Below are 25,804 nucleotides of genomic sequence, written 5' to 3'. Positions count from 1 at the left end.
AGGAATTGGTGACAGATTGAATATGTGGATTGAATGAGAGAGATGAGTTGGGGATAATGCCAAGGATACAGGCTTGAGAGACAGGGAAGAGTAGTGGCGTTGCCTACAAAGCTGGGAAAGATAGAGGAGGGCAGGGTTTGGGTGGGAAGATAAGGCTATGTTGCCTTTGAAGTATCCGCAGGACATCTAGGTAGAGATGTCCTGAAGGCTGGAGGAAATGTGAGGTTGCAGAGCCAGAGAGGTCAGGGTTAGAGAAGTAGGTTTGGGAATCATCTGTGTAGAGATGGTAGTGGAATGAGTTCTCCAAGGGAATGGATATAGATAGAGACTAGAAGGGGACCCAGAACTGAGCACTGAGGGTCTTCCACAGTTAGGGGGTGGAAGTCAGAGGAGGAGGGAGCAGCCAGAGAGATAGAAGGAGATCCAGGAGAGGACAATGCCAGTGAAGCCAAGGTTATATAATGTTTCCAAGAGAAGGGGGTGATCCACATTGGCAGAGGTTGTTTTCCTGGGAGAGTCACAAAATAATTAGCCATAACAACTCATTTCCTCTCAATGCTATTCCCAAGCCAATAAAGCATCTTCCTTTCTTTTTTTTGATCTAGGTCATCCTGGGCTTTGTGTGCTCCTTCCCCATCTCCCCCAGAATCACTGGTCCCTACTGTCCTCTGCTGCATGGTTGCATATTAATCTACAGCCAATGCACTATAAAACTTTTTATCTTTTAGGATTGTCCAGGCTGCTCATGCTCAGCTTCTCAGGCCTTTGCAACAACACTTAAGACAAGATTTGGGGCAAAACACTGAAAGAATCAAAGGACCATTACTCTTAACTAGAGAATGTCCCACTTAATCATCTAACCTGGGTTCAACAGGAACCCAATTCTCCATTTCTTTAGATGGAAATCTCTAGCCCAGGAACTGGTGACATTTCGGAGTGGGATTGCATCCAGATTGGGGTGGGGAGGAAGGATTATGGGTAGAAGGCAGGATGGGTTGGCAGACCACCTCAAATCCTTGCTGGAATGAATGAGAGTTAAAAGTTTCCTTTCGAACATGTTCCGAACATTCTCCATGTGTTGACACTAGAATATCAAAATGATAATTTATATCTTCATTATTTTTGTACATAGGACAGAACATTCATCCGATCAGATTCAGTACTTTATATTGACTTTAAGTTCATTATATGTTGAATGTGCCCTTATTCTGAATGTCCTTTTTTGATCACAGCTGAAACAAAACCTGATGATGATTTACTCTAGAATCAAAATGATTAGCCATTTTTCCCCCAACTTGATTCTTGGACTCATCTCATGAGGCAGTGCAAGAAACTAATTGGTTTGGAAATTTCATTTACAAACCAAATACAAGTGCAGGTAGATAAAATGCCCTATCAACCAAAGAGCTGTAGGACATTCATTTTTATAAATTATTACTCTGTCTCCTGGCACAAATGCATGTTTTGTAAGTTGTACTTATTTGTGAATGTCATTGCCTTAAACAAGGCAGGTAATACAAGCAGTGATTTATAACTTACATTACAATGTGCCAAACATGGCCCTGTATAGATAGGTGCAATGAAAATCAGGAGGAACATTTTTACCCTCAAGTGGCTCAAAATCTAAAAAAGTGGGGAGGAGACAGAGCCCATAGAAAATTTCTAACTCTTTAAAAATTACCAATAATAATGGTACTTGTTAAGCACTTACTAAGTGACAAGCACTATTCTAAGCACTGGGATAGATACGAGTACTTTTCAAATGATATATACGTGTTCTGGTAAAAAGACAGTTCAACATACCATGTTCCAACTACCACCAACCCTTGTTCATTTTCACTTACAGTCTACAGGGGAAAACAAACGTTAACATAAATACATTACAAATATGTTTATAAGTACTGTGACGCTGGCGGGGCGGGGGTGAGAAATCTTAAAGAGCCCTCATGACTTCCCCTGAAGAATATTCATTATATGAACACTAGCTGAATTTGGGGCAAGATCTACAATCTTGGGCGGGACCTCTATTGGGCTGATGACCTTGTTTAGAAAAAGCAACCCATTGATTGATTAGAGTTTTTTTCAAGATACAAAAAATTATTGACCAACTGAGATGCAAATAGAGGTGCAGCTGGCTTCCTCTCTGCCCTCATCATCCTTACACTTCAGACGCTTCCAGATTTCTTCATGGACAAGAATAAATACAATGTTTTGTTTTGTTTTAATGAGCCCCACTAACACTTTAATCTTGGTTCTTGGCCTTTATTAGAGGCTCTTCAACTAATCTGCATCTTCTTGTTTGAGCATCTCCTATCAGAAGCTTTGCCAAAGTTCGATTGTCACTCTTCTCAGTGATAATCAGATATTTTCTCTCACATCGCTCAATTAATATGATTGAATGGATGAATATCACCACATGCCTCCCTACTACAGCCCCAGTGAAGTTATTATGGAATAACATTTTTGTATGAAATTTGTAATGATTGCCTCAACTGGTTGGCTGGTAGTGCATTGAAAGATGATTTGAAATCACGGTGTAAATTGATTTTTAAGATGGCAAATCATTTAAATCATCTGGAAAGAAGAGTCACCCAACCTGCCTGCTTGGATAGGCCAAGCAAAAAATATAGGTTTGTTGAGCAGAGGCCACGTTTTATTTTATCCCTTCTGCATTTCTAATTTCACCACCTCTTTTGTATGGTTTCTCTATTGTCACTGTTGTTCACAGCCTTGCCGGCTTTTAGAGCGCTCCCCCTTTGACGAATATTTCTCCTCCCTTCTGCTCTTGTGTGCAATACTGAATTAAGTTATTCATGCCGAACCTAACGCTGTCACCCATCACATCCCGCTAAATACTTGCCCCCTCATCACAATAGACATGTGTGACTCTCCTTTCTCTGTGATCTTCCCAAGAGCTTTCCAACAATGAGGCAGGCAATGCTTTTATCTAAAGCAATCTGACTTCACTCTTCAAGGAAGAATTTTCAGTGTTACTCTTTCATCTCCTTTATTGAAAAAAATCAATGCAAACTGCATCTCTAGAACGGCTTTCCTTTCATCTGCTAATTTGGTAACCATCGACTAAGGAAACGTTGCTTCATTATGGACCCAGCTATGAAGCCAAGTGACATGTTGCTCACCTCCTCCATTCATTCATTCAATCGTATTTATTGAGTGCTTACTGTGTGTAGAGCACTGTACTAAGTGCTTGGGAAGTACAAGTTCAAGGCCTCCAGGAGGTCTCCCCAGACTGAGCCCCCTTCTTCCTCTCCTCCTCCCCATCCCCCCCGCCCTACCTCCTTCCCCTCCCCACAGCACCTGTATACATGTTTGTACAGATTTATCACCGTATTTATTTTACTTGTACATATTTACTATTCTATTTATTTTGTTAATGATGTGCATCTAGCTTTATTTCTATTTATTCTGATGACTTGACACCTGTCCACATGTTTTGTTTTGTTGTCTGTCTCCCCCTTCTAAACTGTGAGCCCGTTGTTGGGTAGGGATCGTCTCTATATGTTTCCAACTTGTACTTCACAAGTGCTTAGTACAGTGCTCTGCACACAGTAAGTGCTCAATAAATACGATTGAATGAATGAATGAATTTCCTTTAGTCACCAACTTCCAGAGACCCTAGGCCCTTAGTCCCTCCCCCACTCTCATACTGGACCGACAGTGGTGGGATGGGGGATTTATGTGCTGGCTCTGAGACTCTCTCAAGGAAAGATGTTAAGGGAGAAGGTGCTGGAATCAAAAGTATTCAATGCCTTCACTTCTCTATGCTCTATGAGCTCCCTGCCCAAGGCGGTGGGAAGAAGCAAAGACCCAACTAACCAGGAGAGATCTGGGGTTAGGATAAAGAGGAAGAAAAGTACAACTGGACACAGCTTCCTACCCCCACTTCCTATGGCCACTCCCTCCCTAATAATAATGATTGTAGTATTTGTAAAGCACTTACTACATGCCAAGCACTGTCCTAAACTCTAGGGTGGATACAAGCAAATCGGGTTGGACACAGTCCCTGTCCCATGTTGGTCTCACAGTCTCAATCCCCAATTCACAGATAAGGTAACAGACACAGAGAAGTGAAGTGATGTGTCCAAGGTCACACAGCAGACAAGTGGTGGAGCTGGGATTAGAAGAAACCATGACCTTATAACCACGTGTCAGCTGTGTGACTTTGGGCAAGTCACTTAACTTCTCTGGGCCTCAGTTCCCTCAACTGTAAAATGGGGATAAAGACTGTGAGCCCCCCGTGGGACAACCTGATCACCTTGTAACCTCCCAAATGCTTAGAACAGTGCTTTGCACATAGTAAGCGCTTAATAAATGCTAAAAAAAAAACCCCAAAACTCCCAGGCCTGTGCTCCATGCACTATACCACGTTGCTTCTCCCTCCTTCCTTTCCCCTTCCTGCCCTGGCACGGAGGCAGGACCCCTTCAGCAGTGGGTGGGATAGTGAGGAAGAGGCCTGGGATGCTGGGGAGAGAAAAGGGACAGACAGGGAGGGGATACTGGCTGCTTGGGACAGAATGACACCACCCCTAGGTCAGCAGGGGGCAAGGAGAGGCTGCAGACATTGGTGAAGAACAACCTTGAGGAAAAGGTTATAAGAATCAGAAAATAAGGTTATAAGAAGAAGCAGACTAGCCTAATGGATAAAGCATGGGCCTGTTAGTCAGAAGGTCCTGGGTTCTAATTCTGGCTCCACCACTTCTCTGCTGAGTGACCTTGGGCAAATCACTTCAATTCTCTGTACCTCAGTCATCTCATCTGTAAAATGGGGATTAAGACTGTGAGCCCCAGTGGGGATAGGGACTGTCTCAAACCTGATTACTTTGAATCTAACCCAACACTTAGAACAGTGACTGGCACTGTAAGCACTTAAATACCATAACAAAAGCAACAACAACAACAACAATCTTGGTTGAAGGGGAAGAGGAGGTTTGGAGGTGTTCTATGCCCACTGTTTATCCCCAACCACCCTGTGCTCAGGGCAATATCCCCATCTGGCCCTCACTAATTCCATGAGGCTGGCATTGTTATTCGCAAACTGGTGAGTCTTCAGAAGCAGTGTGGCCTAGTGGGAAGAGCAAGGGTCTGGGATTCAGAGGACCAGGGTTCTAATCCTAGCTCTACCACTTCCCTGCTGTGTAGCCTCAGGAAAGACATAATTTATCTGTGTTTTAGTTTCCTCATCTGTAAAATGTGGATAGCATAACATTTCTCCCCCTCCTCTAGGACTGTGAGCTCTGTGTGGGACCCGGGATGTGTCTACTCTAATTATAGTTTACGTACCCAGAGCATAGTACAGTGCTTGACACGTGGAAAATGAATAAATAATAATAATAATAATAATTGCATGTGTTATTAGCACAGCCTGGTGGAAAGATCTCCAGGCCAGAGGTTGGAAGACTCAAGTTTGGCTCCAACTTGGCTGACCCTGGATAACTCAATTAACTTTTTCAGACCTCAGTTTTCCTCATCTATAAATTTGGGGGAAGGAGGGGAATGTTGGGTTTTTGTCTATTTCCACAGATAAGACGAGAGATTAAGAGAAAATTATGGGTGTGAACATGCTATAGGATTAAAGGCACTAGATATATTTAGGGATGTGGTTTTAATTCAGTCTCAGGCAGTTCTCAAATACTATCCCAATCCTCCTATGTGATCTTTTAAAAAAGTTGGTTATCCATACCCTTAATTATCTAATCCTCATACTCTCTGAAGCAAAGTGTGACTTGGATAGAATCCATTTACTCAGAATAAAAAAAACCAAAACGCTTCAGCAAGATTAATCCTGCTCATCTCTGGCTTTGTAGGTGAGCTTTAAACTCCAGCACTTCTGTTTGATTTTTTTTTCAAGCCCTATGAAAACTGCTGCTGTTAGTACTGAGCTAAGATAGTTACAACTTTACCTGGACCTAAAGATTTCCATAGCCCTACTATATGCTAAGGTTCAGACACCCATAAATGCAGATGGTCTCAGATCTTTCCATGGAGGATGCAATGCAGGCTCACATAGCTAGGAACTGCATTGAAAGTAGTCATCTGAAATTTATGAGCAGGAATGTTACTGTTGCTGTTTTGCAGTGAAACATGGAGCAGGCAACAGAGTGGGAAGTGGGGAACATAAGTATTATCAAGCAAAAACTCCTCACTCTCGGCTTCAAGGCTCTCCATCACCTTGCCCCCTCCTACCTCACCTCCCTTCTCTCCTTTTACAGCCCAGCCCGCACCCTCCGCTCCTCTGCCACTAACCTCCTCACTGTGCCTCGTTCTCGCCTGTCCCGCAATCGACCCCCGGCCCACGTCCTTCCCCTGGTCTGGAATGCCCTCCCTCCACACATCTGCCAATCTAGCTCTCTTCCTCCCTTCAAAGCCCTACTGAGAGCTCACCTCCTCCAGGAGGCCTTCCCAGACTGAGCCCCCTTTTTCCTCTCCTCCTCCCCATCCCCCTGCCCTACCTCCTTCCCCTCCCCACAGCACTTGTATATATTTGTACAGATTTATTACCCTGTTTATTTTACTTGTACATATTTACTATTCTATGAGAAGCAGCATGGCTCAGTGGAAAGAGCATGGGCTTTGGAGTCAGAGGTCATGGGTTCAAATCCCGACTCTGTCAACTGTCAGCTGTGTGACTTTGGGCAAGTCACTTAACTTCTCTGTGCCTCAGTTACCTCATCTGTAAAATGGGGATGAAAACTGTGAGCCCCCTGTGGGACAACCCGATCACGTTGCAACCTCCCCATCACTTAGAATAGTACTTTGCATATAGTAAGTGCTTAACAAACACCATTATTATTATTATTTATTTTGTTAATGATGTGCATGCAGCTTTAATTCTATTTATTCTGACAACTTGACACCTGTCCACATGTTTTGTTTTGTTGTCTGTCTCCTCCTTCTAGACTATGAGCCTGTTGCTGGGTAGGGACCATCTCTATGTACTTCCCAAGAGCTTAGTACAGTGCTCTGCACACAGTAAGCACTCAATAAATATGATTGAATGAATGAATAAATAAATACGATTGAATGAATGAATATGCCAGGCTCAGCCCAGGACTTGTTTTAGCTCTCGTAGTGCAGGGGGAAACCTTGAGAATTGGCCCTGACTCCTAATAGTCTGCCATTTCCCCTTTCTGTCATTTATTTTAGGGTCCATCTCCCCGACATTAGATTGTAAGCTCCTTGCAAGAAGGGATTGTGTTTACCTACTCCATTGTTTTCCACTCTCCTAAGTGCTTAGTACAGTGCTGTTCACACAGTAAGCACTCAAACACAACTGACTGATCCAGTTCATTCATTCAATCATATTTATTGAGCGCTTACTGTGTGCAGAGCACTGTAGTAAGTGCTTGGGAAGTACAAATCGGCAACATATAGAGATGGTCCCTACCCAACAACAGGCTCACAGCTTCTGCCCTAAGCAGTAGAATCAGCAAGGGGGAAGTTCCACCTTCTGCCCTTGCTCTCTCCCAGTCCAGGAGACCACCTGAACAGCAGATTCCAAGATCCCTCCTTTTGTAAATTTCCTCAGCCATGTGTCTTTTCCTCCCCTGCTCTCTCCACCAGTTACTGGCTTTTCTCTATTCACATCAGGCACATACTTTCCACTTCTCCACTTTCAAGGGTCAACAGGGCTGATGGTGGTGGTGCTGGGGAGGTGGGGGTGTGGGGTGTGGGGGGGATATGTATGTGTGTGTGTGTGTGTGTGTGTGTGTGTGTGTGTTTTGAAATGGCAGCTGGGTAAGGGGAAAGAAGCTGGGAGAGGCAGGGAAGAGAACAAAATCCCCTACTGCTCAAACCTCGTTCCAAGGTCCACAAACGTCCTCTACAACCATTCTTGTATTGAGTAGCACTGTGGTCCAGTGTAAAGAGCATGGACCTTGGGGTGAGAGGACCTGGGTTCTAATCCCGGCTCCACCACGTATGTGCTGTGTGACCTTGGGGAAGTCACTTGAACTTCTCTGGGCCTCAAATAACTTATCTGCAAATTGGGGATCCAATTCTTGTTCTCCCTCCTAGACTGTGAGCCCTATGTACAACCTGATTATCTTATATTTGTCCCTGTGCTTAGCATAGTTCTTGGCATGAAGTAAGTGCTTATGATACCACTATTATTGTTATTACTATTTTATGCAAAATTCTGAATACAAAGATGATGTTTTCCACCCTCCAAAAGAATTCAGTTTCTCTTTTGCACAGCTAAAAGCTCTGCTACTTAGTAAGTTCTAAAGAAGGGGAGAGTCTGGCAGCAAGGTTTCAATCATGTAGTTATTAAGCGTTGCCCACGGTCTTAGTGATCCATGTTTTAGGCAGAGTTTAAAACAGAGAGGCTACAACTGACCTTGGTTTAGAAGGGGTAAAAAGGCCAGGCAAAATACTCTGGGCTAGTGTTGGCAGAAAGGGGAGTGGCGATGGAATGAGATTCTCCAGGCTTCTGTTTCTCATCACCCAAGACTGCACAGGGCAGAGAAGCTTGTAGACGCTTTGTTTCCAAATGGGGAGATGAATCCATGGAAATGGTGCCTCCTTCCAACAAACAGCAGCATGGTCTAGTGGATACAGCATGGGCCTGGGAATCAGAAGAACCTGGGTTCTAATCCTGATTCCCCTACTTGTCTGCTATGTGATTTTGGGTAAATCACTTCACTTCTCTGTGCCTCAGTTACCTTATCAGTAAAATGGGGATTAAGATTGGGAGCCCTAAGTGGGACAGGGACTGTGTCCAACCTGATTACCTTGTATTTACTCCAGTGTTTATACAGTGCTTGGCACGTTGTAAGAACTTAAATACCATTTAAAAAACAAAAACCAAAACAAAAGAATCCAGCAGTCATCATTCCACCAAACCCTTAAACTTAAAGTTGGGGGACTTCTTTCACTGATGAATTCTGGATCCCTCCGGAAGCACTCTAGAGTTTTGTCTCCCTCCTAATCTCTCCTGACTCTTTCTTGTTCCCATTAATTATTTTCAATTGAGTACTAATGGGAAAACCTGAGAGACAGACTCATCAATGGCTTGCCAGTTCAGTCACAATCTACAGAAATTCTTGGCCATAAATTCTTGGCCTCATTTTGAAAAAAAAAAACATTAGTGTGTTGGAAGGGTGGGGTGAATTCCAATTTCCAAATGCTAGAGATTAGGCTCAGGGATAGCTGAAGGTTATTACGTGGGGGCCTCCCTCTTATGATGCTATCTTGGCTGGGGAGCAGGGATGGGCGGGACCCAATTTGACAGGTTCTGCTTTATCCCTCAGGGTACTGAGCAATTGGACCTGCCCATGCTATTTATCACTGCAGAGAGGCCGAGCAGAATGGATCAGATTCTTGGTAAGGAGAGGGAAGAGCCTCTTCACTGGCCAGTGGATAAAATCCTTTGTGGGAGAGAGAGGAGATGAGACCTTGAGCTTCATTCACAATATATGTCTTTTTTTAATGGTACTTGTTAAATGCTAGTTAAGTTACTACTGCTTACTACTTAAGCACTTACTTGTTAAGTACTAAACACAGTCCCTGTTTCATGTGGGGCTCACAGTCTAAGTAGGAGATAATTTATAGGTGAGGAAACTCAGGCAAAAATAAGTTAAGTGACTTACCCAAGGTCAAATAGCTGACAAGTGGAGGAACCAGGATTAGAACCCAGGTCTTCCAACTCCCTGGCTCATGCTCTTTCTAGTATACCATGCTGCTTCTCTCTTCAGGATGGATTGAAAAGTAAGGCTCAGGAAAGAGCTGCATGTTTGACTTGCTCAGTGATCTCTCGCCCTTATATTCCAAGTGCTAAGAACATTTGGGGATCTTTGTCCCCTCTCTCAGACTCGTACCACAATGCCTCGCTAAGAATACTGGGGAGGGCTCACAAAGATGTTCCAACCCATTATACAATTGCTGCAGCCTTGCAAATAGCCACAAGGTAAGCAGCAATCTATGCCAGGTGAATGTGGATGCCTTCCTTTGTGTTTTTTTTTTTCCCTGGCAGAAGGGGAGTGGAAAAGCATTTGTCAAGATCATTGTATTTCTGGATCTTGTTTGTAAGACTACCAATAAAATGCCATATAGCATTTCAATCAGTCAATGGTATTTATTGAGTTGTTACTGTGTGCAGAGCACTGTATTAAGCATTTGGGAGAATACAGTAGAGTTGGTAGAAATGTTCTCTGTCCATGACGAGCTTACAGTCTAGAGGGAGAGACAGACATTAATATAAATAATTTATAATATAATTTATATTATATTTCTTTCTCTGCATCTTGATATCCATATATCTTGCTGTTATTTTGGTTTGGTTAATCCCTAGTGAGTAACTTCAGGGAAGACACACACTGAGTTAATACCTCTACATGCCATTTGGATTCTTTTCATCCTTCCTGACTTCAAAACCGGGAGGATTAATGGGAGGGTCTAGATGAACTTCAGTTTACAAATCCCCAGTTACCCGCTTCAAGCACAGCAGTGTTATTTAGGAATGTTTTAAAAATCCTTACTGGAATTGTACAAACACTGATTGTATCCTTTCCCTCCACTACATTGTATGCTCCTTAAGGGCAGGGATCATGTTTTGCCCACTTTTTAATATTGTATTCTCTTGAGCACTTAGCATATTGCTCTGCATGGAGTGAGCGCTCAATAAATACTGTTGATCGATACACTAATTCTAGCTGAGGACAAGAAACAAGACACAATCCCGGCCAAAGACATACAGGTCAACCATTGCTGATGACGCATATTCAGCAATTATCTGTGGACAAGGGGTGTGTCTACCAACTCTGTTATAACTGTACTCTCCCAAACATTCAACACAGTAGTCTGCACACAGTAAGCTCTCAATAAATGCCATTGATGATGATGATACGGAAAGATGCAACCTCTCAAATTGCTCTCCAGCAGATTATTCCCTGATCCCTCAATGTAATCCCTGGTCCCTCAAGTGCTTAGTATAGTGCTTTGCATACAGTAAATTCTCAATAAATTCAATTGAATGAAAGAATGTATTTATCTTTTTTATGGTATCTTTTAAGCACTTACCTTGTGCCATACACTGTAGATACAGGTTAATCAAGTTGGATACGGTCTATGTCCCACATGGGGCTCAGTTTTAATCCTCATTTTAAAGATGAGATAACTGGGGCACAGAGAAGTTAAGTGACCTGCCCAAGATCACACAACAAACAAGTGGCATATCCTTTTGATTCCAAGGCCCATGCTCTATCCACTGGGCCAGGATGCTTCTGAGCACTTACTGTGCAGAGCCTTGTATTAAGTGATTGAGAGAGTAGTGGGTAGACACAACTCCTGTCCTCATGGAATTTACAGTTTAGTGGGAGGTTACAATCTTGTCTAAGTCATCCACAGTCATTGCTCTCTGTGGAGCTAGAAAAAGATCTCTTCTCCAGGGAGCTTCATTTGCCCTTCACAGCAAGCCTTGGCATCAACAGAACAATTCAGCAAACTGCCTCACAGCCAAGGGAGAACCTTCCCGACCTTTGTACACAGGCAATTTATTAATGGATGGAGAGAATCACCCTTCCATTAAGTGGCTTCTTATTGGCCCTGGAATGAAATCTTTGGACTCTATCAAGATCTGCTCATTGTATGTGGTCAGATACAAAAATCTTTTCAAGCCGGAAGTTTCCGTCCACTGTAAACCAAATGACAAAGGGACAAGGTTAAAAAGCCACAGTTGAGGGTATTTAAATCTTTTTTCATTCAAGGATGCATTGGAAACAATGGGTTTTTGAATTATTTTTACATACCTCAGTTACACACATATAAATTTGTTTCCAAGAAGACACAAAGGGAAAGAAAAGAAAAAGGGAAGATATGAGATGGCTCAACCAGGATTTCCAAAGTGGTTTCAGGGTGGGATACTTATTTTAAATCCCAACAAATGATTGTATTGCCTCTCTTTTGTTGGATGTCAGGGTTTCTTTTTTTAATTGAGGGAAAATTGTTCACTTGGACAAAGTTTTCCAAGTCTATGTGATTTTTGCTATTTAATTACTGATCTATTACCTTTGAGAACAAGCAAGTTAAAATCCATATATGCCTAGAAAACTCAATACCACCTTCCTGGAGTCTTATGAATAAAATAATGGGCAGAAATAACCATTCTAATAAATTTTGAATGATTTATGATACATGATAACCAGGCCAACCATAAACTAGGCACATTGCAGTACTGCTTAACGATCTTTTAGCAAAATGTAAATGAGGCAACAGCTGTGTCTGAAATTCAATTAGTGGTGGCACAGAAACCCAGTTCTTCATTCAGTAAAATGAATTCAGTTCATTCTATAGAGATGTGGCATCTTGCAGGTCGTTTTGACTGGTTATAGTTTCTTTTATGTTGCAACGGAATCCTGCACACTTGAATTTTGAAAGGAGAAAGCTGGGTGTGGTGTTGTGCATGAAAACGAGCTCTGTCCTTGGGGCATCAACAAACTGAGACGAGCCTTGAAATAAAAAGATTCTCATTGAAAAACAGCAAGAAGGGAGGCAGCATGGCCCAGCAGAAAGACCATGGGACTGGGAATCAGGAGACCTGGGTTATAGTCCCATGTCTGCCACTGGCCTGCTGTGTGACTTCAGGCAAGTCATCCAGGAGGCCTTCCCAGACTCCAAGAGGCCTTCCAAGACTGAGCCCCCCACTTCCTCTCCCCCTCTCCATCCCCCGCCTTACCTCCTTCCCCTCCCCACAGCACCTGTATATATGTATATATGTTTGTACATATTTATTACTCTATTTATTTTACTTGTACATATTTATTCTATTTATTTTATTTGGTTTATATGTTTTGGTTTGTTGTCTGTCTCCCCCTTCTAGACTGTGAGCCCGCTGTTGTGTAGGGGCCATCTCTATATGCTGCAAACTTGTACTTCCCTAGTGCTTAGTACAGTGCTCTGCACACAGTAAGCACTCAAATATGATTGAATGAATGATCTCATTGTTCCTCAGTTTCCTCTTTTGAAAATGGGGTTTAAGGAAAAAAAACCCATTCTCCCTTGCCTTAAACTTTGAGCCCCATGTGGCAAGTACCCATTTTATTATCTTGTATCTATTTCACTGTTTGTCATGGTGCTTGACACTTAGTAAGTGCTTAATACTATTATTATTAAAAACTTGGAAGGAAAGGAGGGAGAGAAGCTAAGTTCCAATGGTAGACAGCAACATCATTTTTGTGAGTTATTGTACTGAGATGTGTGAATGTGCTTTACAGGCTAAGGAACCAGTATACGGTATGTGGTGGAGAACATGCTAGCTCTACATTCTCTGCATTCTCCCATCTGATCCAGTTCTAAACACTGCCTCTTCATTTTCCAGATCCTGCATCTCAGCTCACACTTTATGTATGTTCTCTTTCCCCTTGGGTCAGTTCTGATCAGCCAACACCAGACCTCTGCTGCCCAACAAGGAAAGGACCAGCAGCAGAGATTTTTTTAATGGCATTTGTTAAACGCTTACTATATGCCAAGCACTGTATTAAGCTCTGGGGTAGATACAAGCAAATCAGGTTGGACACAGTCCATGTCCTACATGGGACTCACAGTCTTAATCCCCATTTTACAGATAAGGTAACTAAGGAATGGAGAAGTTAAGTGACTCACTCAAAGTCACACAGCAGACAAGTGGCAGAGCCAGGATTTCAACCTAGATCCTTCTGACCCCAGACCTGTGCTCTATCCAGTGGGCTACAAAGTCCCACACTACTCATTAAGTACACACCAAAAAGTCTGTCATTTTCCATGCTTCTGCTCATGACAAGGTTCAATCAACCACTGGTATTTATTGACCCCTTACTATGCTCAGAGCACTGCTCTAAGCACTTGAGGGAATACAATAGACACAATCCCTGCTCACAGGGAGCTTACAGTATAGAGATAGACATTAAAATAAATTACAAATGAACAGATTACAGATGTACATAAGTGCTGTGGGGCTGTGGTGGGATGGATATCAAAGTGTTTAAGGGATACAGACCCAAGTGCATACACTGATGAAAAGGGGAAATGAGGGCTTAACCAAGGGTTTGAGCTCTAGCTTTGACAATAAAATATGCTTGGAGGATGATTGGGATGATTTTCCTTGCAAGAAATTATGGCTGAAAGGACTGCTGCATGATCAACTCTCTCTTTTTTAAAATAGTATTTGTTAAGTTTATTTTATTTTATTTTGTTACTATGTTTGGTTTTGTTCTCTGTCTCCCCCTTCTAGACTGTGAGCCCACTGTTGGGTAGGGACTGTCTCTATAAGTTGCCAACTTGTACTTCACAAGCACTTAGTACAGTGCTTTGCACACAGTAAGCACTTAATAAATACGATTGATTGATTGATTAAGTGCTTGCTATGTGCCAGGTGCTATACTAAGTGCTGGAGTAGATACAAGCTAATCAGGTTGAATATAGTCCATGCCCCATATAGGGCTCATGGAAAAATCACCATTTTAGAGAGAGGATAACTGAGGCACAGAAAAGTTAAGTGACACAGCAGATATGGGGCAGAGTCCTTCTAACTCAAGGCCATGTTCTGCCCACTAGGCAGCACTACTTCTCTCTTCTGCATTGATATGCTGGTTGCCACTCACAGCCCATTTCTAGTTTCAAGGCTATCTTATAATAATGGATGCCCCACTGCTGCCCAGCAGGGATGGTCTCTTAACATTACCACTACTAATAATAGTATTTGTTAAGAACTGATGTGCCAAATGCTGCTTTGAGTGCTGGGGTAGATACAAGATAATCAGGTCTGACACTGTACTCACATCCCTTTTATCCCAAATCAATCAATCAATGATATTTATTGAGCACTTACTGTGGCGTAGAGCACTATACTAAGTGAGGGAGTACAACAGAGTTGGTAGATGTGATCCCTGACTACAAGGAGTTTACAGTCTACAGAGGAGCTTACCATTTACAAGAGAAGTGGGAGGGAGAGCAGGTATTTATTTAATTGCCAATTTACAAAGAAGGATAGGAGGTTCAGATAAACTGCCTTGCCCCAGGCCACACAGCAGGAAATGGCAGAGCTGGGACTAGAAATAGAGGGGGAGAAGTGGGGGGAGAAGGAAGAAAAGGGGGAAAGAGGCCGAGTGTGTGTGTACACGTGCACATATGCTGGGAGTAGAAATAGAGGGGGAGAAGTGGGGGGCGGAGGAAAAAATGGGGGGAAAAGGCCGAGTGTGTGTACACGTGTACATATGTGTATATGAGACCCTTTGTGAGGACTCAGTCCCTGTAGACTGGCAATTATAAAACTTTTCTGAAAGTTGGGAAAACTGATAATTGGAAAGAGGACTAGTATCCAAAAAGATAGGGGGACTAGATTATTTCTCAGGTCTCTGAAGCATTTAAAACTCATATGATAATGAAAGAGAGCAATTTAAGAACCACAGACTTCTCTTTGTATCATTCTTGAATAGGCATAAGATCTGTAACTCAGGAATGAAGTTGCCACAGCTAAGAAGGGACAGCCTTATTTAAAACCTTTTTTTCCCACCACCAACTCAGGGCAGCCCTGCTCGTTGAAATACCCCAAAGCCTTACATCCACCATTCATTCATTCAATCATATTTATTGAGCACTTACTGTGTACAGAGCACTGTACTAAGCACTTACTTCTATGGTTCTGTCCACCTACATATAACAATGACAATTCCACAACGCCCAGTCTCTATCAGCTGCCCACTAATTCCCTCCTTGCCTAGTTGATTCATGTAGTCACCACTGGACTTAGCCCTGATTTATATTATTAGAAATAAATTAGATGGGGTAGGAATACCATTTAGAGCTACTATTTTTAGAACCAAATCACTTAAATCACTTAAAATGAGAGGATTTCCAAGACAAAGCAGAGGAAGGTTCATTTTAAGAAGCACATCCTTTAAAAGATCATCCACCTGTTCTTATGATTCCCCTAATGGAAACAGGTGAGTTCATCCAGTTCTTCCATACCAGGTGTTTTCACTGCATATTTTGGATTAAAGAATAATATGAAGTAGAAAACATTTTTCCCACAGCACAAGCTCATGTGTATAGAATGCATTTGTGATCTAGGAAGGGGGAAGGGGAGAGAGAGACAGTAGTAAACACTGGGGTTCGATACAAGCTAATTAGTTTGGACAAAGTTTATGTCCCACATAGGGCTCACAGTCTTAATCCCCATTTTACAGAAGAAGTAACTGAAGCCCAGAGAAGTTAAGTGACTTGCCCAAGGTCACATAGCAGGGAGATGGCAGAGGCAGGATTAGAACCAAGGTCTCCTGACTCCCAATCATGTGCTCTGTCCTCTAGGGCACACTGCTTCACAGCACACTCAGTGACCAGGGTAGCAGTTCTCTAATCTTCCATCCCTGGACACTTGTCTCATTTCAGACTTTCCCCAACACCTCAGAGAGGCTCAAATACCATGCTCTGCCCAACTCAGCCTGGATTTTCTGAGTGGGGAGGACATTTTGTGCCAGGGTGGTCAAGGGCTAGACTAGCCTTTCCAGCCCTCGTCAGGCCCATATTCCCTGTCCTGAGACTCAGGGTTGGGTTGGGGATTGGTATTCCATATAACGAATGGTGTCCTTTTTGGTATGGCTACATCTCAGAGTGTGCTTCCCCAAGAGGAAATGCAAACCCCATCATACTCAAGAAAAGGCTCAAGACTGCTAATGCTCACAGATGACTGGATTTCTGGTGAAGAAAATGTTTTTTCCCAATCCCTCTGGATCCAGAAGAAACCTCCCATGTCTCATTCCATATCAGACAAATACCTCCTTGAAGCTCAATGCTAGAAACAATGACTTTACCTGACTGACTAAAACTTGTGAAACTTTGCTCTCATTAATGTTTTATTATTTAGAGCCCCCACATTGTTGATCCCACTAAACAGGAGACATCAGGACTGGGTCTTCAATTATTTTAGTCATAAAATAAATCTACATAGAATGGTCCATAGGTACCTGCCAAAGCAGTCTGCACAGATATTTAGCATATTCTCAAATTCATTTCTCAACACTTTTCAGAAAGCATCTCTATTACAGCATATTAGCTTCTCCAATGAATTAGCTGCCTTGTTTTTTCTCACCTCTGCCTCTGTTCTCATCTTCCCTTCCATTTCCCCCTCTTCCCCCACCTCTCCCCACCACACACTCACGTTTTAAGGAGTACAATGACTAATTCAACTAGCTTGTGCTTGTGGGAAAGGAAATCAACTTGACAGAAAAAGGATGTGTCATAAAAAGGCTACATGAATGATGTATGCTAATGAATGGATGAATGGCAAATGAAGTCAGAATATTCAAATTACTAAAGGACCTGGGTTCTGGAATTTAATTTTACCCTTTTTCCTGTAAAAGAGTAACAGGAGGAAATGTCAGCTTGCTGCTCATTTGACATGAGATTGAGATTCGTCACAGGAAGCAAATTGAGACCCTTAGTTACAACCAACTTTAAACATCTGTAGTCGTAACCCAGGGAATGAGGGCCAAGCAAGTTATACAGATAATGGCAAGCCTCATTTTAACCAATAGTTTCAATCTCTTCATCTAGGTTTTTTTTTTTTACCAGCAAGAAATAGTTGAATGATTCGGGCTTCACTTCTGTGCCTCATTTAGATAGAGGTACTCATGAATAATGACAGTCAAAATACAGGAGCAGGAGGAAAATGAGGATAAGAGATAATCTGTAATCCAAACCAACCCCTGAGAAGCTAGGATCGGGGGAAAGGGAATAACTCTGAATATCTTGCTCGGTTAGAAAAAAAAAAAGATAGTGATTCATACTCTTTTCAACTTCCACTTTTTCTAGGTCAGTTCAATCCTTTTGGAAAAAAATGGACAAGATTAAATTTAATCCAATTCAAAATTTGTCATCGACTACGCTTCCTGCCTCCCAGGCGGGGATGGATTATGTCTCTGAAGTAGGCTGGGCAGCTTTCATGATGCCAGAACACAGAGAGAGCCCCAAAGGGCTGAGATGTGGAAACAGCCTGTCCATCCAGGAAAACTTGTCTTTGGATCAGGCGGCTCCTGACAGCCCAGTATTCACTGGTGGGGGAGGAGGTGGAGGACAACTGTGTTTTGCTGGGGGGAAGATGTTGCTGCACCTCTGCCCAACCCTAGTGCACCTCCTCCCTCCTGAGTTGTTCACCTTATCCCAATACTAACTTTTCGCTTCTCTTCTGGTCCTTTCCCCATCACCTCTACAGAGGATGATGCATCAATCCACTGTTAACATTGTACTGATGTTGCAATATTTGTGATGCCAGGTCAATTCGAGTCACATCACATGGTACTCTAAGCCTAGGAAGATGATCCCAGATGATCCTTGAAACTAGCTTCCCACCTTTGCGTGGTCCCCCTCTTCCCTTAGTGTGCTGAGAGATCAGCTGTAAATGTCACCTCCTTTGGGGCCATGGAAATTTCCACAAATGGGGTACAGTCACCCTGCTTACAGCTACATTCAGGAAGGGAAGAAATAATACTACTTGTTAGCCATCTTGCTCTCCAGAGAAATGCTTTTGAGCCAACCAATGCAGTAGGCAAAAATAAGAACAGAAATTACATTTCAAGAATTGCTAAGATTTGTTCACCAACATTTGAAGTGCATATTTATTTTCAGCATACATTGAATTTCTCCAGAAATCCCTTTAATGCCATAAAGATAGTTCCCTTTCCCTACTCTTTACATTTAGTACAGTTTCTTGAAAAACATTAACTTTCAAAAGGAAAATAGCAGGGGATATACATTTGCCCTGTTAAATCTTGATGGAGGACTACAAGATTCTGAATTGAACACTCATAATATGAAATTTACATCATTAATAGTGTGTCCTGTTATAACATCTGACACCTAGTTTACTTTCGAGTTAGAGCTCATTTTGATTACATCTTTACCCTTCTTGCTTTTTATTCTTTGGCAACTCTGATATGGATTGAGTGGGAAGGGCAGGAAGACAGAAATTTTGGGAAAGGTGAGTCTGGGTATCCCCAAATTCCCTGCACACCACTCTTCTACTTCTGAGGCACCTTTTACCTTTCTCTTCTTGAATACACTTTTCTCTCCTATTTCAGAGCTCTATCAAAATTGTTTAAATGATTGTTGGTTCATTTTGAGGGGGGTATTTTATCTGTTTCCTCCATTAAACTGCAAGCTTCTTGGATATCTTCCTTCGTAATTCCCCTGGGCACTTAGTATCTTGAGGGCAGTGATGGCATCTGATGAGTTTTTAAGCAGGGGAAAGCAGAAAATAGAAGGCTGTTCAAGGAGTGGACAGACCCGAAGAAGTTGAGTCAGAGTCAGAAGGTGAAGATCACGACATAGGACATCATCATCAGTCCACTGACCATTTGACCACTGAGCATACAAGTCAGCACCAACTAAGACTGCACAGGTAAATTCCAAAACAATCTGTCTCTCTTCAGTACCTTCTAGTACTTGCTCCCACCACCCTAAAATGACATTCTATCCCTTAAGAGTTGTCATCTGAAGTCAGACAGCGAAACCGGAGGCTCAAAGACCATTAGGTTTGGTCTTTCTGGCTTCCTAGTAGAAAGATAGCATCATCGTCCCTCAATTAATAAATACCACTGATTGAAGAGCTCAGTCCTTGGAGTCATCAAGTAGCAATTAATCCTTGCTACAGTGAACCCAGTGCTCCCCGATTCACCTAAAGAGGGTTAATGGTCTGTGGTCAGAGCACCGAGGAAGAGTATGGCCCTTTTAATATTGTGGAATGAGCATTTTGTCTACCCTAGTGCTTTTCTGCCTAAAAGCTCAAAGCACTTATTTGTGAAATTAATTGGAAGATTTGGAAATCACTTTGACTCAGACACAATCACGCTCTAGAATGAAAGTTTCCTCGGCTTAACTCGTATTTGCTTTTCATCCATGAGTCACATTTACACTTCCTTACAAGAAAGCCTTTTGCTGGGCCTCTCCTCAGATATACTTGCTAGTGAGGTGACATTATCTGAATAACTGCAATTGGTTAGGTCATCCCCTCCTTCAACGGCCACACCCACTGGTAAACTTAACAGAGTTCTGTTTTCCTCCTTTTCCACTAAAGTCTTTGGGCAACAGTGACATATATTTTAACTTTGGATCACTCATGGTACCCTGAATCATGCCAAGCACTAGAGATCAGGTCCCTGCTGTCAAAGTCAAGTGAATAAAAGCTAAGAAGGTATCCTGTGCATCGAGCAGGTGTCAGGTAGGCAATATGATTTGCTCTGGCAAAAACAGATGCAAAAAGCAGCTCTAGACTTAGGACAAACAGACATGTAGACCTGGCTTAGGCTGAATTGGACTGATGATCTAGCCTACCATGGACTCTTACATGACCCAGCTAAACTGAGAAATGCATTTTCTTAAAAATATATTTGAAGCCACTTTCTAAAAAGGAAATCCAATAGGAAGAATAGAGAGATGGTAATGTTTAGTTCAAAGAGATGATCAATTAAATACCCAGAGATTTTGAAGGATATGACACAGATAAATTAGCCACCTCCAGAATTGCCTTTCTGTGCATCAGAAATTAGTTGGGTGGGTTTAATTTTGAGCCACAAGATTGCTTTCAGGATATTAGATCTTGACATTTCTTTGGCTAAAAGTACAACACACTAAGCATTCTCAATAGTCTCAGTGATGGAGATGGTCAGGAGCATCAGTGACTTTCTGCGTTTCGGGAGACAAGAGCTCTAAATGAACTACAGTAATGGCCCACTTTGTCATTCTCCATTAGAGAAAGTGGCATCTCCTGAGGTGGGAAGATGAGTGGTCAGCCCCGTGTACTGAATTTCTATAGCAGTGGTAAAGATCAATGTCTTCTGTCCTTCCTTGCTTATTCTGGACACAGAAAGTTAACTTTGGCCCTAGTCCAACTGTGAAAATTTTCTTAACACACTCAACTCTCCCACAGCTGAACCTAGTTTAAGCAACTTGTGGTTATAATCCTAATAAACTGTAAACTCTTTGAGGGGAGGGATGAAGCCTACCAACTCTATTGTACTCTCCCAAGAATTTAGTACTGAACCCTACATTAAGAGCTCAATAAACACCACTGATGAACCATAGGTTAAATTCCTTTTGAACCTGCATGACAGAGCAAGTCTCAAAAAATAATGCCTATTCCGGATGTCACCTAGAAGGGAAAGAATCTGGAGTCTTGATTTATTAGATTGCAAGGCAATCAGGAAGAGGGGGAAAAAAAAGAAAATCACAATCCCCACTCTCTGATTTAATTAAAGAAAAATTATCCTCCTGGAAGGAGTCATCCATCACATCTGAGAAAGTGGACTCCTTCAGTACAGCTGAAAAGCAATAGTGTTGGGATGGGAGGTAGATAACAAGGTAAATGTTTTCATTTTAATTGGCCTAGAAGTAAAGTGCTTTGATTTCCTGCACAGGATCTTGTACTTAAAACTCCTTAATCAATTACCCTGATTGCTTACACCTGAATTTTAGGTTGCCAAGGAAGAATTAAAAACTTCATAAATTAGCATTCATAGTGGCTCAAACATTCTGTATAATGCTATTTTGTTAACAACTAATTTTCCTCTTTCTTTCCTGCTAAAAGCAAATCAACAGATATTTGTATAACCACAGACAGGCAGGCTCTGGATAATATCATTCCATTGCTTAGAACCAGGAATAATCTTACATACAAGACATAGTCTGGGCTACTGGAAATAATACTTGGTTCCACCTTAACTATAATGAGTTTTACTTTAAATAATTCATGAGAACTTTAATTGGACAGTGTTAGCTGTGGGCTTTCAGTGGGTTAATCATCGAGAACTCTACAGGTTCCGTACAAAATTATAATTTTTTCAAAACTCAGAAGTTAATATTTTTATTAAAATTATAGTTTTTGGATGCCAAAGATGCACCAAAAAGTCTAAATATCGGGGATACCCATATTTTATATCTGAACCCTTACCATTTGTCTGGTTGCATAGAGGTACAGTTCACTGGCATGTCAATAAAATTCTATTAGCAGACAACAGTGAACTGTTTTTGAAGCTTTGTTGTGCCAAACGCAGCACAATGCCAACTTGATTGAGAACAAATCCTACCCTAATGATTTGTTTATAAACAACTGAAGCGATCTTTATCCCCAGAGCTTGAAACTTGACAATCAAAATTTTCTAATCTCAATTGACGTGGAAGTTACTATCCCAGCTACAGCTATGTGTTTTTGGATCAGGGCAAAGAAAAAGCAACCCAAAAAACCAAAACCCTTTATATTCAGAAAGTGTGCTTTTCCTCTGCTCCTAAGAATCAGTGTGAAACAGGACATGCCATTCTGCTCCTAGATGATTAGCACAACTGAAATCTGTCACACATGCGAACACTGTGTTGATTGCTCTAGAATGAACAAATTAGAAATGCCCACTGTGCCAGGGGAGAACAACTAATTAAATTTGACCGTCGTGTTCTGGAGGAATGGGTGGAATGAATGCATGATGGATGGATGCATTCGTAAATGGAATAACAGGCCTTTTTTTCTGAGACTTTTCCAGCGACCCCTTGGCTCCCCGGTAGTAGCAACAGAACTGTTGAATAAATTGGAAGGGAGGCGAGGGGCTATGCCTCTATTTCTTAACCTTAGGCTTTGACAATGAACTCTGCCTTTTGGTTGGAACCAGGGGAACTTGGACACGACTAAATCTAGGGATGTGCAGGCAGCAACTAACCCAATCGGCTAACCGCTTGTGGTCTCCCCTCCCTCTGAGCCTTTCCGAGTCAGACAGGGGCAGCATTCACGGTCGTGCGGCTTGTTCGGGAAAGGGAATTATTAGCAGCCTATGAATTAGCACGAGGATGTCGCTTCTTGAGTAGGAGTGACCCATCGCCCCCTAAACAGCCCCGACCTAAAGGGCACGTGGAGGATCAGGCGTCCCGGGGTGAGCTCCTTCCTACTAAATGCCCCCTTCGACATAGTTTGGGAAAGAGGCATGGCCTAGTGGCAAGAGACGGGGTTGGGAGGCAGAGGTCGTGGGTTCTAATCCCGCTCTGCCACTTGTCTACTGTGTGACCTTGGGGAAATCACTTCACTTCTCTGTGCCTCAGGTACCTCATCTCTAAAATGGGGATTATGAGTATAAGCCTCATGTGGGACGGGGACTGTGTCCACCCTGATTACCGTGTATCTAACCTAGTGCTCAGAACAGTGCTTGGCACGTAGTAAGCGCTTAACAAATACTCTTGTTCGCAAAGGGGCAGGGGCTTTCCCAGCGCCCCCACCCCACCGCCGATCCTGCAGGGAAACGGCGTGGCTTAGTGGAAAGAGCCCGGGCTTGGGAGTCAGAGGTCGTGGGTTCTAATCCCGCCTCCGCCACTTATCAGCTGGGTGACTTTAGGAAGTCATCATCATCATCAATCGTATTTATTGAGCGCTTACTATGTGCAGAGCACTGTACTAAGCGCTTGGGAAGTACAAATTGGCAACATATAGAGACAGTCCCTACCCAACAGTGGGCTCACAGTCTAAAAGGGGGAGTTAAGTCACTTAACTTCTCTGTGCCTCAGTCACCTCATCTGCACAAGGGGGATTAAGTCCGTGAGCCCCACGTGGGACAACCCGATTACCTTGTTTCTACCCCGGCGCTTAGCAGATCAGCAAATACCATCATTATTATTAAGGCAAGAAGGGGAGGCATCTGGGGGACAAGTGGGGATCCGAGCCCATCCAGGAGGCGCCTGCAGGTTCCTGTGGGGCATTTAGGGTAGGCTACAGGCGCTGCTGGCATCTCACCCCCCTTGCCAGAGCGCTTAGAACAGTGCTTGGCACATAGTAAGCGCTTAACAAATACCGTGGTTATCATTATTACTCACCGACTCGGCAGATCCAGCAGAGCTGCAGGCAGGCGAGGAGGCGCCCGAGGATTAGCATGTCCAAACCGTCCCGGGCCCCCCTTTTCCAACCTCTTCCCCCGAGGCCTCGCCGGCTCCTGCTGCTGCTGATGCTCCGGGAGGAGGAGGAGGAGGAGGAGGAGGAGGAGGAGGAGGAGGAGGAGGAGGAGGAGAAGGCTTGGGGGGCTGCAGGAAAGGGGATGCGGAGCCGGGGGGGCCCGGGAGGATTTGCTCTCCCGATCTCCGCTCGCACTGGCTCCGCAGCGCTGCGCTCTGGGTAGGTGTGAGTGTGTCTGTGTGTGTAGGGGGGAGGGGGGAAGGGGAGGAGGAGGAGGAGGAGGAAGAGGAGAGGGAGGATCCAGCCGGGACCCTCCCTGCCGCCACGCTTTTCCGGGCTCAAACGGAGGAAGGAGGATGAAAACCACCTCTCAGCCTCAACTGCCCTGCCCTTTTCTCCTCCCTTCTTCTTTCCCTCTTCCTCCCCTTCTTTCTTTCACTCATTCAATGGTTTTTATTGAACGCTAATTGGGAGCAGAGCGCTGTACTAAGCGCTTAGGAGAGAACCACAAACAGACACGTTCCCGCCCACAACGAGCCCACATTCCCTCTTGCCTTCTTCCCTTTCCCCCACTGCCTTTCTTTCATTCGTTCAGTCGTTTTAATTGAGCGCTAATTGGGAGCAGAGCGCTGTACTAAGCGCTTAGGAGAGAACCACAAACAGACACGTTCCCGCCCACAACGAGCTCAATTTGTACTTCCCAAACGCTTAGTACAGTGCTCTGCACATGGTAAGCGCTCAATAAATACGATTGATGATGATGAGCTCACATTCCCTCTTACCTTCTTCCCTTTCCCCCACTGCCTTTCTTTCATTCGTTCAGTCGTTTTAACTGAGCGCTTACTGGGAGCAGAGCACTGTACTAAGCGCTTGGGAAAGTACAGTAGGACCACAGACGTTCCCGTCCACCACGAGATCGCAATCTTTCTTACCTTCTTCCCTTTCCCCCCTGCCTTTCATTCATTCATTCAATCGTATTTATTGAGATCTTATTGGGAGCAGAGCACTATACTAAGCGCTTGGGAGAGTGCAACAAACAGACACGTTCCCACCCACAGCGAGCTCACATTCTCTCTTATCTTCTTTCCTTTCCACTCTGCCTTTCATTCATTCATTGTCAGTCGTTTTTATTGAGCGCTTACTGTGAGCAGAACACTGTACTAAGCGCTTGGGAGAGTACAATGCAAGAACAGACACCTTCCTGCCCACAACGAGCTCGCATTCTCTTTTAACTTCTTCCCTTTTCCCCTAGTGAATCAATCGATTGGTGGTGTTTATTGAGGGTTTACTGTATGCAGAGCACTACACTAGGCACGTGGGAAAGTACAAATGCTGTTGGTAGACACGTTCCCTGCCCCTAAGGTGCTTTCATTCATTCATTCAATCAGCATTCATTAAAGAGTTTTTTTTTTTGAGCGCTTACTGTATACAGAGCACTGTACTAAGCGCTTGGGAAAGTACAGCACAACTATAGTGACATTCCCTACCCACAAAGAGCTTACAGTCTAGAGGAGGGGAGACAGACACCAATACAAATAAATTAATAAAATTGCATAGATATGTGCATAAGTGCTATGGGGCTGGGAGGGGGAAGAGCAAAGGGAGCAAGTCAGGGGATGCAGGAGGGAGTGGGAGATGAGGAAAAGTGGGGCTTAGTCTGGGAAGGCCTCTTGGAGGAGATGTGCCTTCAATAGGGCTTTGATTGGGTGGAGAGTTGTCTCCGCAGTAATTGTCTCTGCAGTCATGCAGAGCACTCTACTGAGTGCCTGGATGAGTACAATACAACAGGCAGGGAATGTGTCCGCACTTGGGAAAGTGCAGCACAATAACAAATAGTGACATTCCCTGCCCACAACGATCTTACAATCTAGAGGGGGTGACAGGCATTAATATATA

At 43.3% G+C, this 25,804-nt stretch overlaps 1 protein-coding gene across 4 annotated transcripts in view; it reads right to left on the bottom strand.

Moving 5' to 3' along the window:
• PTPRZ1 (protein tyrosine phosphatase receptor type Z1) overlaps positions 1 to 24,193 on the bottom strand; it is a 160,571-nt gene extending 136,378 nt beyond the window's left edge. For 2 of the 4 annotated variants that reach the window (XM_038753284.1, XM_038753285.1), the window contains exon 1: positions 23,833 to 24,193. In XM_038753284.1, the coding sequence (XP_038609212.1) occupies positions 23,833 to 23,890 (58 nt within the window). In that variant the 5' untranslated portion in view covers positions 23,891 to 24,193. The remainder of the gene's footprint in view (positions 1 to 23,832) is intronic. The other 2 variants (XM_038753286.1, XM_038753287.1) reach the window with 1 other exon arrangement.
• Positions 24,194 to 25,804: the final 1,611 nt, after the last annotated feature.

Source organism: Tachyglossus aculeatus, chromosome 10, assembly GCF_015852505.1.
Source record: "Tachyglossus aculeatus isolate mTacAcu1 chromosome 10, mTacAcu1.pri, whole genome shotgun sequence".
Taxonomy (NCBI): domain Eukaryota; kingdom Metazoa; phylum Chordata; class Mammalia; order Monotremata; family Tachyglossidae; genus Tachyglossus; species Tachyglossus aculeatus.
The sequence above is the reverse complement of the archived record's forward strand: the minus strand, read 5'-3'. Positions and strand labels throughout refer to the sequence as shown.